At 40.8% G+C, this 16,883-nt stretch overlaps 1 protein-coding gene across 4 annotated transcripts in view; it reads left to right on the forward strand.

Annotated features, from left to right (window-relative positions):
- The window catches only part of SPTBN1 (spectrin beta, non-erythrocytic 1), a 198,920-nt gene extending 184,011 nt beyond the window's left edge, over nucleotides 1-14,909 (forward strand). For 2 of the 4 annotated variants that reach the window (XM_042981398.1, XM_042981399.1), the window contains 5 exons: nucleotides 17-80; nucleotides 4,459-4,697; nucleotides 5,921-6,094; nucleotides 12,684-12,726; nucleotides 13,588-14,909. In XM_042981398.1, coding sequence (XP_042837332.1) covers nucleotides 17-80; nucleotides 4,459-4,697; nucleotides 5,921-6,094; nucleotides 12,684-12,726; nucleotides 13,588-13,806 — 739 coding nt within the window. In that variant the 3' untranslated portion in view covers nucleotides 13,807-14,909. Of the gene's footprint in view, nucleotides 1-16; nucleotides 1,375-1,550; nucleotides 2,394-4,458; nucleotides 4,698-5,920; nucleotides 6,095-12,683; nucleotides 12,727-13,587 lie in introns of those variants that run through there. The other 2 variants (XM_042981401.1, XM_042981400.1) reach the window with 2 other exon arrangements.
- The last annotated feature ends 1,974 nt before the right edge of the window (nucleotides 14,910-16,883 follow it).

The following is a 16,883-nucleotide window of genomic DNA, read 5'->3' on the forward strand; positions in this document are numbered from 1 at the left end:
CTGCTTTACCTAACAGGGATACCTCAAAAGGAGAGCAAGTTTCCCAGAACGGTTTGCCGACTGAACAGGGATCTCCACGGGTTAGTTACCGCTCTCAAACCTACCAAAACTACAAAAACTTTAATAGCAGACGGACAGCCAGTGACCAGCCGTGGTCTGGACTGTGAAGTTCACTACCATTTGTCAAGAACCACTCTTTCCAAATCCTGTTGGTTTGACCTTTTGGCTTCCACTTCACCCACAGTGTTAAAATTTTCCCTAATTCGTAGGCTTCCTTGGTTTCATATTTGTTTGCATTTAATTCATGTTTATTTGGGTCTTTTAATGATGGATGCTCAGTTGCCTTAAAGCAACATTCTTAATTTTTTGTTTATTTATTGTGAGCTTTTTACTTTATTAAGATTTTACAGCGAAAGCCTTACATGAGTTATTGAAATTAAATGAGATTACAGCAAAATGAAGAAGAAAACTAGAATCCGACAGGTATGACATCCAGTTATACTAACAGGGTGCAATACTGCACTACACAGAGCCCCCTTTACAGATGTTATTAACCTGCAATAGTTGAATAGGAACTAGGAAGACTGGGATAAGAGGAAGGAGATTCTTAGTACTAAGATTAAAACTGTAAGTCACCTGTGTCACATTCCATGAAGGATGCCTTTATTCATTGAAAATGAGCAAGGAAGAAAAGGGGGGTGTGGTTGGATCTACTTGGGAAGCGCTATTAATTTTAGGTGCAGAATCTGAAATGATTTTGAGACCCTTGGATTATTTATTTTTCCAAATGAGTTCCTCTCATTTTTTTCTGCCAAGACCTGAATTGAGACTTCTAGGCTTACTTGCAGCAAATAACGCAGCCAGCCTCAGGAGTGAAGTGCCTTTTGACCTCTGCCGCGCCCCCCACGTCTTGATCACTGTCGGCACCACCGTGACGCCCAATGTGGCGGGTGGCAGCGGCTCTCAGCATGTTTCGGAAGCCTGCCTCTCAGACTTCCAGGCCTCTTCATTCAGTTGATGACTTCAGGGTGTCAGACTGTTTAAGTTTTTCAAACAAACAGAACAGAAGCCTTTCTGGTTCACCCTGATTACTTGAACCATGCATGTGGTGGACCACCCCTAGGAGCCGTTGGACACCGCTTGGCTTCAGGAGTAATTTTAGTGTCTGTGTAGACAAATTTCGTTGTATGTCTCATATGGATCTTCTCATTTATTTTTCATTTTCTCACGACCTTTTGTGGAGTTCTCCAATAAGGAGTCTTTTAGGATGGCATTTATCAGACCACCAGCAGGGATTGAATATGTTTTAACATAAATTCTATTCCTTAGGAATAAAAGCTTATGAAAGAGGGGATTTCCTGGTACTGATAAAGACAGAACAGAACCAAATCCATACTACATCAAAGCCTTGTGAGATAGTCACTTGCTCATTTGCCATATTTAGATGTTAGTGAAATCAGAAACCTGTTTTAATATGTGTTTTCCATGAGTTAAGTCTGATTTGTCTTTTCATTTCATGATGCATGTCTTTTTTTTTTTTCTTTTGTCAGGATAACATCATATAGCATCTTGTTTGTTTTTCCTTATTTCTATGTACATATCTATCTACTTGTAACTGTAGATGGGTATATAGATAGATGCCAAGCTTCTTATGTTCTGGGGGTAGTGTGCACCATTATTGGGTCTCTGCCTTAAACACACCAAAATTCATTTTAGAAAAAACTACTGCTTTATCTTTTGGTTATTAGGGAGCCCTGACGTGTGTTTCTGGCTCCAAATTCTGTGTGTCATTGATCTATATGTATATATGTGATGTTTCATATATATATATATGTTTAAATTTTATATCATCTGGAATAACACCCAATTTTATGCTTTTTTGTATTCAGAAGACAAAAAAAAGGAAAAAAAAAAAAAGAAACCACGTAAGCACAGAGAAGGAGTGCTATAATGTTTTTGGCATTCGTTCTCGTGCCTATTTTTATCTAGATTTTTAAATTTGTAGCTTGCCAGAACAAATTTTTTATTATAATTGAAAAAAGAAAAGCCTTTTCATTCTTTTGAGTTGTGGTGCAGAGACTCAAGTTAATGAACTTGAAAATAGTGTTGCTTCATGCACTTAGAAAACCAATCAGGTGTTTCTTGTGCTACTAGTTGTCACGTTGCATTTATGCTCATTCACCTCCTGATTTAAAGATCTCAGGTGTACCCAGCCACTAAAGCACTCTGGACTAATCGCTAAAGAGAAGCAATGTGGGGGGGTGGGGAGCGGGGGGGCGAGTCACATGTATGGTCATAGCGCTATGATTTGCTTTTGATGTTTGTCTCTAGTGATGTGTTGTCTGTTGGCATGCTTCAGCACATGTCCATTAAAATTCATTTTGTTCCTTTTATTTCCCTTGTTTTCTTGGTTTAGTGATTCATTTGCATAAACATTAATTATCTCTGCATACTGGTTTGGGGTTTTCTCTTTCCTTCTAACTCTAAAGAAAAAAATTTTTGCTGCAGAATTTCCCCCAGAAGAGGCTTCCCTGGCCTTCACCTACCTTGAAGTCTGACCAAATGCTATATATGTTAGCCTTTTTTCAGAAAATGCTACTCCGTCCAGGTCACTGCTGTCACTAGCAGTTTTTAAGTCACAGCTGCAGCACTAATTTTTTTTAACCTGGTTTCTATACACACTAACCTTATGTTTCCCTGGACTCACCTGGCACAGGCCTTTCAAACCAAACTCACACTTCCTTCCCATCAGAAGTCTCCTGAAATTCCACACTAGAACAGATTTGTCAACTTCAAAATCCATTCACTTTCTTTGGACTCAGGGTTTTGTTTTTTGGTTGTTATTTCTCTTCCTGCGTCTCTCCTTTAAAAGTGAAAGAAGAGAGAAATATTTAAATAGCCTGTCGCTCATAAGCACGCGTCTACAGGGTGTCACGAGACCAGGATAATCACACGTACACCCCCTCTCCCCGTGTCTTCCTGCCCTAAGACTCCATTTTCCACATTGCTTTGTGGGTAAAGGGTTCCGGTCACAAACACCCTTAAATTGCAAAGCCTCTCGTTCACCCTAAACCCTGATGGTGGCAGTGATAGTTTGTGTATGTGGAATAGAAACTCCTGACTCCCACCCACCCACGTAGATAGAAGACCTGAATGAGCGATCCAGTTCCTGAGAGTTGACATATCTGAGTGTTGAAGGCAGTGGTGGTCGTTCTACCATTTATCCTGCTGAGGTTGTTGCTGCTAACTTGTCATTTTGGTTCTGGGCAGCAGTGGTGGGGGACGTATCTAATGAACGTTGCCATTGACACCTCCATGTTTGTCCGTGTACAAGGGGTGCAGGTTGTCTGTAATCCACTAAAGCGTCAGCCACACCCAGCTTTAGTAACTTGCTAATCCCATGCCCTGGGTGTACCCGCCGGGGGCCGCGACAGTTAATGGTACACAGTTGATGGTACACAGGCTGAAAGCGATAATGAACCGAGACCCTACTGCATTTCCAAAGCCGAAAAGCCCTGAGGGTTACAATATAAATGAGCTTGGGAAGGAACAGCTCCCGAAGACGTCTCCAGCCTGCCGGTCAGAGCCGCGGGAAGCCTGGCTGTGTCTGGGCTTTCTCGTCTCAGTGCAGCAAGGCACCGTGATCAACCAACACGTGATGGGGAAGGCCCTGGTTCTGTCTGTGTTTGGGGGTAAATAGCCGTGTGGTGTTGAGTGACTGTGATTGGCTTTTCCAGCTCCTTTAACACAAACTACAACCCACTCACGATACAACTCCGGCAGATGTGGTTAAATTGATGTTTGTTGACTTGCCTCATTTCCTTCCAGCTCTTAAGTTCCAAAATCTAACTGGGATGGTAGACGTGAAATGCATGATTGTCATCCTAATTTCTGCATGTGTTTATGATGATGTGTTGAGGGGTGGGGGAGGAGAGCCAGAGCATTTTCAGAAACCGGAGGTCTTTCTTGTCTTACTCTGGGGGAATGCTGTGTAGTTCTGATAGAGTTGTCTGTCGACCTGTTTGTGAATGCCCTTTCGCTTCAACTTCCAGCTCTTCTGGTGACGTCCTTGGTTGTAAGGTGGCTGCTGTATAACGTCCACTCTCTCATATTTAATATGTGTGATTGTTCCTGTTGTTCTTTTGTTTTAAAGTAACCACAAGAGGAAATGATCTGAGTTCCATTAGAGAAAATGGATTGATCAGAGGAGCAGAGTGCAGTAAAACTCATCCTGGCATTTCGCTTTTCTCATCTTCCCATAAGCGGGCAGGCATTAATCCCTTCCCACCTTCTAATGTCCTTGGTGTCCAGCTGGCTTTGTGGGATGTTGCAATGGTTTTACTGTACTGCCTCGATCTGTGCCAGGCATTTATACACAGCCACGTGTGCGAGTCAGAGCGTATGTGGTCGCCCCTGTGGCTCACGGGGTTAGCTGAATGGCCTCTCCGCTGTCCCTAGATGGCAGAAGCGGTGGACACAAGCGAAATGGTCAACGGCGCTGCAGAGCAAAGAACAAGCTCAAAGGAGTCTAGCCCCATCCCCTCCCCCACGTCTGACCGCAAAGCCAAGACTGCCCTCCCGGCCCAGAGTGCCGCCACCTTGCCAGCCAGAACCCAGGAGACGCCTTCGGCCCAGATGGAAGGCTTCCTGAATCGGAAGCACGAGTGGGAGGCTCACAATAAGAAAGCCTCAAGCAGGTAACAGCAGCAAAGGCTAAGGCAGTAAGATGGGAAATCAGCCCATTAAAGAAAGAGGCATCCACTTGCAAGTTGAATTGGGGGGACAGGGGGTTGCTTGTGAAGTCCATTTGTTCTTGGCTTCCTGGGTGTCACGTTTTTCTTAGGGCTGACATTGGAAGTTGGGAGGAGAGTGCTTATTATTCACTTAATAATAATAAGTGCTTCTTATTCACAGAAAGAAGGTTAGTTAAGTGTGCATAAGAATTGCAAAAAAGGGGCCTTTCTAGTACTTCCTGAGAAGGAATGTGCTACATGGAGGCTAGGGAATCTTCCTTAAAGTGAAGTGTTCTTTCTTGTGAGATTTTTCTTAAGACATTCATTTCCCCAGATATATCTCCCTGTCGGTGTTTATATTCACTATCTCCCAATAAACCCTACTTTTATTATTTTACGGATAAGGAAATGGAGGTTCTGTGTGTTTAAAAAAGCCCATTCTTTAGAAACCTGGTAAATGGTGTTAACTGGGGTGAAATTCCTATCTGACTCCAAAGCCAGTGTGCTTAACCAGTAAACCATTCTGCCTGAGACCACCTTTTACAGTTGTACAGGTCAAACATTAGACCAGGAAATCCCATCTAAGCTGCCATCCACATTGAGTACAACATAAATTTATATGTTAATATAGGTAGGTGGCAGTAAAGTAACTTCTGATAAAATCAGTAAATCATGACAGTTTGCCATATCGTGGCGGGAAAGGCCATCCTTTTCTGATTCATCCCGAGTTTCCACATGTGCTAATGGCTCTGGATTTGCCTCCCTGTCACATCCCCAGGCCACATCAGGATTAAAGCTGAGGTCCTGGAGGAGCTGCTTAAGGACAGGCATGTTTCAAATGAGAAGCCTTCCCTGTACAGCATCACCACAAGAGGATAGTACAGCAGAGAGTATCCACACCAGCAAAAAATCTTTCCCATCAGAGCCAAGAGTATTTTTTTAATAGAAGAGGGCACCGTGTTTTTCCCCAGACTCTGAGAAACACCTACCGCTGTACCAACGTGTACACTGTCCCAGTGGCCCACGGAGGAATTTTGTTCCATGGTTCAGTTTAAGCAGAATTTAGGAAAGGCTTTTAACAGTGGGTCACATCACATTGTGTGTGGATTGTTTTCATGTTAATCAAATTCTTAATTCTTTAAGGAAGTGTGGTCTAGAACCTTGACGTTTCTTTCTTTACTGCTCAGGTCCTGGCACAATGTTTATTGTGTCATAAATAACCAAGAAATGGGTTTCTACAAAGATGCAAAGACCGCTGCCTCTGGAATTCCCTACCACAGCGAGGTCCCTGTGAGTTTGAAAGAAGCCATCTGTGAAGTGGCCCTTGATTACAAGAAGAAGAAACACGTGTTCAAGCTAAGGTGAGAGGTGCTGCATTTCTTGGTTCCCAAGAGTAATGTCCCTGTTTATTTTCACTCTGGGGGTTGGTTTTACTAGGCAGATACTGCGATCAGTCAGTTCTTTCTCTCTGCCATTAGAAAAAAAACCACCAATGTGGAATACTACATGGCAATGAGAAAGAATGAAATATGGCCTTTTGTAGCAACGTGGATGGAACTGGAGAGTGTTATGCTAAATGAAATAAGTCATACAGAGAAAGACAGATACCGTATGTTTTCACTCCTGTGTGGATCCTGAGAAACTTAACAGAAGACCATGGGGGAGGGGAAGGGAAAAAAAAAAGGTTAGGGAGGGAGCCAAAACCTAAGAGACTCTTAAAAACTGAGAATAAACTGAGAGTTGATGGGGGGTGGGGGGGTGGGAGGGAGGGAGGGTAGGTGAGGGATATTGAGGAGGGCACCTGTTGGGATGAGCAAATTGGTTGGAAACCAATTTGACAATAAATTTCATATTAAAATAAATAAATAAATAAAACACCACTGAACCTAGTGCAATTTGGCACATGTCTCAGTTTGGATCTTTAGGGACCATGGCCAGTCACAGGCCTCCCTGTGGTTAATGGCACAGCTCGACCTTGAAGAAAACAGCTTTGTTTTGATAAGCTGGAACTTACTGTCTCCTAAGACAGGGTGAACTGTTCACATCTCACAATTTAAGGGAAGCTTAGAAAAATAGTTTACCCATCTTTGCAGCTTATCCAGACCCAGGAGATGCTATTCTTTGCTCAAGAGCTAGCTAGGGGTGGGTCAATTGAGTCATCCTCGAGCCAGATGGAGACAAGTAGGAAGCAATGTTTAGAACTGGGTGTCCGTGCTCCCCTGACTTGCCCAGCAGATGTTCTAGCTGATTCTGGTAATATCTAGTTCCAAGTGTCTTTAGCTTGTAGAACACACACCTGTACTCCCCACAGAATGGATCCAAGCTTAGAAGTTTTTCTTATACTGGGAAATGGACAGAAAAATCATTTTATCTGCTAGAAAGTAAACATGTTAGTGGTTACGATTTTAATTAGTTTAATACTAATATGATCTATTGCCTTGGGACCTGAAAAGCTTTGGTCTTCAGTTCTGCATTTCTGTCCTGTCAGTTGGAATAGGCTGAAGACTGCAAATGAGAGTCTCAAAGGGTGTGACTTCTTCAGCTCTTTCAAGGAGCACTGGAGGCAGGCTTTTCAGAACTTGGAACGTTTGCACTCTGTAAGACAAGGCGCAGACAGCCTGGCTCCCTGGCTGCCTCCCTCCCCCTTTGTTCTCCCTTGATGCAGGTTCAGAGGGTTAGCATATTGGCAAAGGGTACTTACCCTCCCCACCCCACCCCACCCCCCAGGATCACTCCTTCTGTACCTCAGTGAAGTGAATGAGTGAGCCCTCTAAACTAGTGACTTTTCAGTATCAGGGATGGCCTTGTAAGGACAGTTTCTTTTACTATGTACCATAGAACAAGAGAAATCTAGATCTTTTATTTATGTCTGTTTAAAAACTCTGGTATTATAAATTGGGGGATGCCAGCTCTATAGCAGAATTTCAAAAAAGAATCATAATTTTTTAATCCCAGTATAATTAACAATACAGTGTTTTATTAGTTCCAGGTGTACAGTGTAGTGATTCAGCAATTCTATATACATATATTGCTCACTGCTCATCACGATAAGTGTCCTCTTTGTCTCCTTCACCTCTTTCATGTGTCCCCCCACCTACCTCCCCTCTGATAACTATCGTTTTGTGGTCTATAGTTAAGAATGTGTTTCTTGGTTTTCCTCTCTATTTTTTCCATTTGTTCCATTGTTTTGTTTGTTAAATTCCACATATGAGTGAAATCATACAGTATTTGTTTTTGATGTATTTCACTTAACTTTATATTTTGTAGGCCCATATATGTCGTTGCAGATACCAAGATTTCATTCTTTTTTATGGCTGAGTATTACTCCATTGTGTGTGTCTGTGTGTGTGTGTGTGTGTGTGTGTGTGTGTGTGTGTGTGTGTATAAATACATATAGATCACATCTTTATACATTCATCTATCGATGGGCACTTGGGTTGCTTCCATACTGTGGGTATTTTAAATAATGCTACAGTAAACATAGGGGTGCATATATCTTTTTGAATTAATGTTTTCTTTTTCTTTGATTAAATACTCAATAGTGGAATTACTGAATCATGTGGTAATTCTGTTTTTAATTTTTTGAGAAACCTCCATACAGTTTATCACAGTGTCTGTACCAGTTTGTGTTCCTGCTAACAGTGTGTGAGGATTCCTTTTTCTTCACATCCTCATCAACACTTGTTGTTTCTTGTGCTTTTGATTTTAGCCATTCTGACAGGTGTGAGGTGATATCTCACTGTAATTTTGATTTGTATTTCCCTGATGACTAGTGATGTTGAGCGTCTTTTCATGTGTCTGTCCATCTGTATGTTTTCTTTGGAAAAATATTCGTGTCTTCTTGCCATTCTTAATTGGATTATTTTGGGGTTTTTTGGTGTTCAGTTGTATAAGTTCTTGATGTGTTTTGGATTACTAACCTTTTATCGGATATGTCCTTTGCAAATATCTTCTCCCATTCCATAGGTTCCCTCTTAGTTTTGCTTATTGTTTGCTTCCTGTTCAGGAGCTTTTTATTTTGATGAAGTCCCAATAGTTTACTTTTGCTTTTGTTTTCTATTACCTCAGAAGACATCTCTATAAAAATGTGGCTATGGCTAATATCAGAGAAATTAGTGCCTATGCTCTCTTCTAGAGTTTTTATGGTTTCAGGTCTCATAGTTAGGCCCTTAATCCATTTTGAGTTTATTTTTGTGTATGGTATAAGAAAGTGGTCCAGTTTCATTCTTTTGCACATTACTGTACAGTTTTCCCAATACCATTTGTTGAATGAACTTTTTCCCATTGCATATTCTTGCCTCCTTTATCAAAGATAAATTGACCATATAATTGTGGGTTTATTTCTTGGTTTTCTATTCTGTTCCATTGATTTTGTGCCAGTATTTTTGTGTCATACTGTTTTGATTACTACAGCTTTGTAATGTATCTTGAAATTTGGGATTGCGATATCTCCAATTTTTTTTTTGTTTGTTTTTTTTGGGTTTTTTTGCTTTCCAAGATTTCTTTGGCTACTCAGGGTCTTTCATGGTTCCACACAGATTTCAGGATTATTTGTTCTAGTTCTGTGGAAAAAATACTGTTGGTATTTTGATAGAGATTGCATTAAATCTGTAGGTTGGTTTGTGCAGTATGGACATTTTAACAGTGTTTTCCCCAGTCCATGAGCCTGGAACATCTTTCCATTTGTTTATGTCATCTTTAGTTTCTTTCATCAGGGTTTTATAGTTTTCGGAGTCTTACACCTCCTCGGTTAAGTTTATTCCTAGCTATTTTAATTATTTTTGGTGGAATTGTAAATGGGACCTTTTTCTTAAGATTTTATTTTTAGGGGCACCTGGGTGGCACAGTTAAGCATCCAACTCTTGATCTCGCTCAGGTCATGATTTCACAGGTTCGGGAGTTTGAGCCTCGTATCAAGCTGTGCATTGATGCACAGAGCCTGCTTGGGGTTCTGTGTCTTCTCTCTGCCCCTCCCCTGCTTACGTGCACACTTGTGCGCTCTCTCTTTCTCTCTCTCTCAAAATAAGTAAACTTAAAAATTGTTTTAAAGATTAGATTTTATTTTTAAGTAATCACTACACCCAACGTGGGGTTGGAACCCACAACCCAGAGATCAAGAGTCACATGCTCCACCGACTGAGCCATCCAGGCACCTTAGGACTGTTCTCTTAATTTTTCTTTCTGCTACTTCTGTTCATGTATAGAAATGCAACATATTTCTGTATATTGATTTTTATATCTTGCAACCTTAGTGAATTTGTTTATCAGATCTAGTAGTTTTCTGGTGGAGACTTTAGTGTTTTCTATATATAACGTTGTCATTTGCAAATAGTGACTGTTTTACTTTTTCCTTATCAATTTGGATGCCTTTTATTTCTTTTTGTTGTCTGATTGCTGTGGCTAGGGCTTCTAGTACCATGTTGAATAATAAAAGCAGTAAGAGTAGACACCCTTGTCTTGTTCCTGACCTTAGGGGGAAAACTCAGTTTTTCCCCCTTGAGGATGTTGTTGGCTGTGGGGTTTTCATAGATGGCCTTTATTATGTTGAGGTATATTCCCTCTCACTTTGTTTGTTTTGGTTTTGTTTTTGTTAAGTAGGTCTCATACCCAGTGTGGGGCTTGAACTCACGACCCTGAGTAAAGAATTGTATGCTCTACTACGAACTGAGCCAGCCAGGCGTCCCTAAACCTACTTTTGAGGGCTTTTGCTGCATCTATTGAAATAATCATGTTTTTCATCCTTTTTCTTGTTGATGTGATGTATCACCGTTGATTGATTTGCAAGTACTGAACCACCCTTGTAACCCAGGAATAAATCCCACTTGATTGTAGTGATTTTTTTTAATGCATTGTAGATTTGGTTTGCTAATATTTTTTTTTTAAGTTTTTTATTTAAGTAATCTCTACACCCAACATGGGACTCAGACTCACGACCCCAGGGTCAAGAGTCCAGTGCTCTTCTGACTGAGCCAGCCAGGTACCCCAACGGTTTGCTAATATTTTATTGAGGATTTTGCATCTATGTTCATCAGAGGTACGGTCCCATAGTTTCTTTTTTTGTAGTATCTTGATCTGGTATTGCTATCAGGGTCATGCTGGCCTCATAGAATGAATTTGGAAACTATCTTTCCTCTTTTGTTTTTTGCAATAGTTTGAGAAGAATAGGTATTAACTCTTCTTTAAACGTTTGGTTGTTTGGTTGAGGAGCAGCTGGGTGGCTCAGTCACTTAGACTTCTGATTTCGGCTCAGGTCATGATCTCATGGTTCATGAGTTTCAGCCCCACTTCGGGCTCTGTGCTGGCAGTGTGGAATTCTCTTTCCCTCTCTCTGTCCCTCCCTGCTCACTCGCTCGCTCGCTCGCTCGCTCTCCCTCCCTTTCTCTCTCCTTATCTCCCTCTCTCTCTCAAAGTAAATAAACTTTTAAAAAGTTTTTAAAAATAATAAGTGCTTGGTCGAATTCACTTGTAAAGCCATCTAGTTCTGGACTTACGTTTTGGAGAGTTTTTTGATTACTGATTCAGTTTCATTGGTGGTAATCAGTCTATTCAAATCTTCTATTTCTTCCCGATTCAATTTTTGGACATTATATGTTTCTAGGAACTTACCCATTTCTTCTAGGTTGCCCAGTTTTGTTGGCATGTGAGTTTTCATAATATGCTTTTATAATCCTTTGTGCTTCTGTAGTGTCAGTTATTTCTCATGTTTTATTTCTGATTTTGTTAATTGAGTCCTTTTTTTTTTTTTTTAATGAATCTGGCTAAGGATTTATCAATTTTGTTGATCTTTCCAATGAACCAACTCCTGGTTTCATTGATCTCTCATATTGTTTTTTTAGTTTCTTTTTTTTTTTTTTTTTTTTTTCCCTGCTCTTTTATTTCCTTCCTTCTACTACTGGTTTAGGGTTTTGTTCTTTTTCTAGCTCCTTTAGATGTAAGATTAGGTTGTTTAAGATTTTTCTTCCTTGTTTAATGAATTCTGTATTGCTGTAAACTTCCCTGTTAGAACAGCTTTTGCTGCATCCCAAAGATTTTGGACCATTGTGTTTTCATTTTCATTTGTCTCCCCCATTTCCTCTTTGATTTCTTGTTTGACACATTAATTGTCGAATAGCATGTTATTTAATCTCCATGTATCTGTGTTCCTTCTAGATTTTTTTTCTTGTGATTGATTTCTGGTTTCATAGCATTGTGATCGGAAATGATGTATGATATGACTTTGATCTTCTTTAATTTGTTGAGACTTGTTTTGTGGCCTAATATGTGATCTTTTCTGGAGAATGTTCCATGTGTACTTGAAAAGAATGTGTATTCTACTGTTTTAAGATGGAATGTTGTGAATATGTTAGATCCATCTGGTCTAATGTGTCATCCAAGCCAGTTTTTCTTGTTGATTTCCTGTTTGGATGATCTGTCCATTGATGTAAGTGGTGTGTTAAAGTCCCCTACTGTTATTATATTACTATTGATTACTTCCTTTATGTTTGTTATTAACTGCTTTATGTATTTGGGTGCTTTCATGTTGAGTGCATAAATATTTATAATTGTTACATCTTCTTGTTGGATTGTTCCCTTTATGGTTATGTAATGAAAGGACTTAGAATTTTTAAAGCATTTTCTCTTAAATTCAGTGTAGAGCAATGATTCAGGTGCTCCTTTGTCACAGCAAAGCCAGATGTTGATTGTTTTGGGGGCATTTTTTATCCTGCCAGTGGATTGAAACATTAAGTTTTGTGTATATTATATTGGCCCAATTATATAGCTTCTTGATGTTGAAGGTGCTGTTTCTCGGCCTTTGTGGGTCCTGGGCACAGCTGGTGATGTATGCAGAGCTCTGATGGGCAGTTCTGGTAGGATTCCAGTGGCCTGCTTATATCCACATAGGTTTTGGGAACTGAGGGTTTTGTTTCTTCCTAAGTCAAATTGTGACTGACTTCTTCCTTCAATTTACAGACTAAATGATGGCAATGAGTACCTCTTCCAAGCCAAAGATGATGTAAGTTTTTAAGATTCATTTCTCTCTGTAGTTAGGTATTTGCAAGTGTTTATTGGCATAATAAGCTTTATCTACAGTGTTCCATATAGAAGTAATGATCAGCCATGGCTTCTGTCATCTGGTCTCCACAGTCACTAACAACAGGAAGCTGTTTGGTTCCCCTTATATCTCTAGGGGGCAGTGAATGGCATCTCACTGTGTCTTTGCCTGTCAGGAGAGCTAGTACCAGGACCCTGAAGTTGACAGTGGAAAATCTCCCCCCACCTCACCCCCCAACTCCTGTTGCAGTGGATGAGGCACAGTGAAGTGTTTCCAGGACCGGATGTGGATCCTGAAGTCCAGTCACAGGGCCTCCCTGCTGCACTCCACCACCTCTACCTGACCATTCCATGGTTGTACCCCTCCTTGCAGGGAGAGAAGGTCTGCTGACGGAACCACAACATGGGCAGTGCTTTAGATTTGAAAAACCAACTTCTGTTAAATTTATGCAGGCTTGTATATCAAATATATTTCATTTTTTTTTAAAAAGTAAAAGAAGAAGGAATTTATAGAGGTGGGAGCTGACACCCCCACCAGTGGAGACCCATCTTCCCATTCCTCCACGTTTGTAGGTCCACATACTAGAATGGTGACTTCTGAAGGATACTGTAAACCGAGTTCTCGGGAGAGCTGAACCGTGTTCACTCTGCGCAGGCCTCTTTGGGAACTGCTTGCCTCTCAGTTAGCTAGGAGCCCCTGTTGGCCAGATGCACTGTTCCCAAGCTTTCTTACCAACGGAGGCACACTGGTGGGGCAGGTGGAGCAAGAGCATTTCGAGCCCACCTCTCTTACTTGAGTCTCACCTGTGCCTCCTTTGTCCAGGAGGAAATGAACACATGGATCCAGGCCATCTCCTCTGCCATCTCCTCTGATAAACACGAGGTGTCCGCCAGCACCCAGAGCACGCCAGCATCCAGCCGGGCACAGACCTTGCCCACCAGCGTCGTCACCATCACCAGCGAGTCTAGCCCTGGCAAGCGGGAGAAGGACAAAGAGAAAGACAAGGAGAAGAGGTTCAGCATTTTTGGCAAAAAGAAGTGAACTCCTTTCCTTCACCTCCTGCCCTTCTCTTACCTTTTCAGTGAAACTCCAGCATGCAAGCTCAGAACCAACACATTACTCTCTGTGCCTAATGTTCTTCAATGTGGTTGATTTTTTTTTTTTATTTATAGAGCATTTCTGGGGGGTGGGGGAAATATACCTAAACACTTTATCTCCAAGTTACAAAAGTTTGAGGTGCAGAGGGAAGACCAGATTTTTTTTAATGAAATTCTATAGATTAGATCTCAATATTTAAACTGTTCCTCAATTTTGTGAGGCTGTGTTGGAAATAACCCGCCTCTAGTGCTGTTGGTATGCAAGGCAGCGGTGCTTAAACAATATTTCCTGTGCTCACCAGAGACAAAATGTACCAATTTCCTGACACCATTCTCTTCCATTTATTTCCAGTGGTTACCTTGAGTCTTGACTATTAGAAGTGCCCACGACGGGTCTAACCTTGAGTAAACAGATCGTGTATTAAGATCTCGCTGCAGCCACAGTGCAGCTCCGTGTTAAATCTACAGACCAAACCATTTGTATCTGGCATCACTTACTAACACATGACATGCGGCTTTTCTGCATCAACTGCAAGGACAGTTAAGAATGTCGGTATACCGGTATACGAGAAGGAATAGAAAACTGATACTGTTTTAAATAATCTGTAATTTCAATTTTTTTTTTTTTTTTGCTGAAATACATTATATTGTATGTTTGAGATAATTCTAGTACAAAGTATAATAAAACTAGATGTATAATAAACCCTTTAAATCATTGGTAAGTGTACAAGTGGAACTGAAGCATTTACTGGACAAAGTAATGTTACTCTAATGGTTACTTGCTCGTGTGTTGCCACACTGTGTTATAATTTGCTTCATTACCTTGCTATTTGATACATAGTGTGCATTTCTTTGTCACTGTAACGATTGTAATGACAAATTTTCATCTTACTGCACAATCAAAATGGCATTGATAGGAATGAACTCCAGAGGCTGGGCCGGAGCAGGGAGGTGGTCGCTCAGGCCTGGCGCTCAGTCGTATGACCTGTACCTCTCAACTTTTGCCCTGTTAAATATATGCTATGTCATTAAATGCTTTTAAATCTAGCACGGTGGGTAATTGTTGTTTTTTCTCCCCTGCGTGCATGCCATGTAGGAAAATTGCAAAGCCAGAAATAGCAAACGGGAAACATTAGACCATCCGTCTGGGTTCCTGTTTTGCATTCTTGTGCGTGTATGGTGCACTAGCTTTGGAAACTACGGCAAACAGAATAATAAATATGGAATGTTTTGCAGCTACACATCCAGATTTTATCTTTTATTTATGACAAAGTTAACAGAGAACTTGTTAAACCTGAGTTCTGAGGAGGGCGTTGGCAAACTTTCTGTAACGGGCCAGAGATAGCAAATATTTTAGGCTTTGTGGGCCAGACTGTCTCTGTGGAAGCTCTGCTCATTGTGTAATATAGAGGCAGCCATCGATGGCATGTGAAGGAATGGGTCTGGTTGTGTTCCAGTAAAACTTTATTTATGGACACGGATGTGAATTTTAAGTCCTCTTCATGTGCCACATAATATTCTAATTTTTTTTAAGTATTTGAAGTGTAAAATATATCTTATACAGATCATACAAAAAAGGACAACAGGCCAGATTTGGCCCATGGGCCAGTTCAGTGATGCCAGCATAGATCCATAGATCATGGATTAGATATGCATGTTACTTGCCTTTTTTTAATCTGGGTATATTGACTGCATAGCACTTGTATATTTTCCTACATAAAGCAGCAAGGGATGCTAGTATTAGGGGTTTTCGGTGAGCTGTGCCCATGCCTAATGTGATGTTAGTACTGCACTCCACAGTTGACTGGCACTGGAGCTTTCTGGTTACTCCAGAAACTGAGACTTTGTCATCCCTCACTCCTTCCTCTCTCATGCACCCAGGGCCATTTATCTCAGTGTGACACTCCCTTGTCCTTGCCTTACATAAGATTGGAATCATGTCTCAACAGATGATCCTCTCACCAAAATGTTTCATTAAGAAAAAGCATCTTGAAAAATAATCAGGATTGATTATAGCCTACTCTTGACAAAGCCAGGCAGATGGCAGGCAAGACTCACTCAAATGGAAAATAGCCAGCAATTCCAGAATCCCATAAAAAATGTGTATGCATGGGATATTTTGTACATAATTGCAGAGGTTGACCAATCCCTGATTACGAAACTTCACTTTGGTGGTACTGTCTCTCCTTACTGTTCTTGCTGAGGATCTGCTGAGACCCACAGTGGGGAAGACGATGGGCAGTGGAAGGAAAAGCAGCTGCAGCAGAAGACTGGCTTCTGTGGGTCATCAGGGGCTAATGTCAACAGGTGTGATCAGGGAACCCCAACAAGACATGGTGGATGAAGCTACAGGCCATAGAGGATCACGAGTGTCAATCGTATCATGGTAAATATGGGTTTAAAAAAAACGCTGCACACTAGTATTTTGAGGGTTGTACACATTTACCTTTATTGCTATAATGTGCTATTTTGCTTTAATTTTTAGTGATGTGGGTGGGTGATAATACTGGCCTCTGTATATCTGAAAAGTGAGAAGCAAGCAGTAACAAAACTGTCAGGATATGCGATGGGTATTCTTGACTGATTAAAGGTCACTTTTGTCTCACTTGACCATTTCTGAAGTTGGAATGCATCTTCAGTTGATGACACCTCAGGGTTGTGTTTTCTTGGGGGTACTTGGAGTGATGATGCTTTTTATAGTTCCAGTCGTCTTCAGTGGATGAAATAGAGTGTATCAGACTGGGTGGTGGACACATTGTTATTACCAGGTGTTTGGCACTGTTAGGATTGGTTGTGTATGGAGGATCCCATGCTATTTCCCTCTGGATACATTATTTTCATTTCTTAGTTGGACTAAAGTATTTTCTTTGGCTTAGTGGTAAAATTCATATAGGAAAAGTAGGACTAAAAGCTTGAGTGTCTTCCATTATTTAAACTGATTTTTTTCAAGCATGACCCATAAATGATGAAAAATATGAAAAAAAAAAAAGGAAAAATTGTACTTCAAAGCTCAAGATTTCT

Source organism: Panthera tigris, chromosome A3 (assembly GCF_018350195.1).
Source record: "Panthera tigris isolate Pti1 chromosome A3, P.tigris_Pti1_mat1.1, whole genome shotgun sequence".
In the NCBI taxonomy this organism is placed as follows: Eukaryota; Metazoa; Chordata; class Mammalia; order Carnivora; family Felidae; genus Panthera; species Panthera tigris.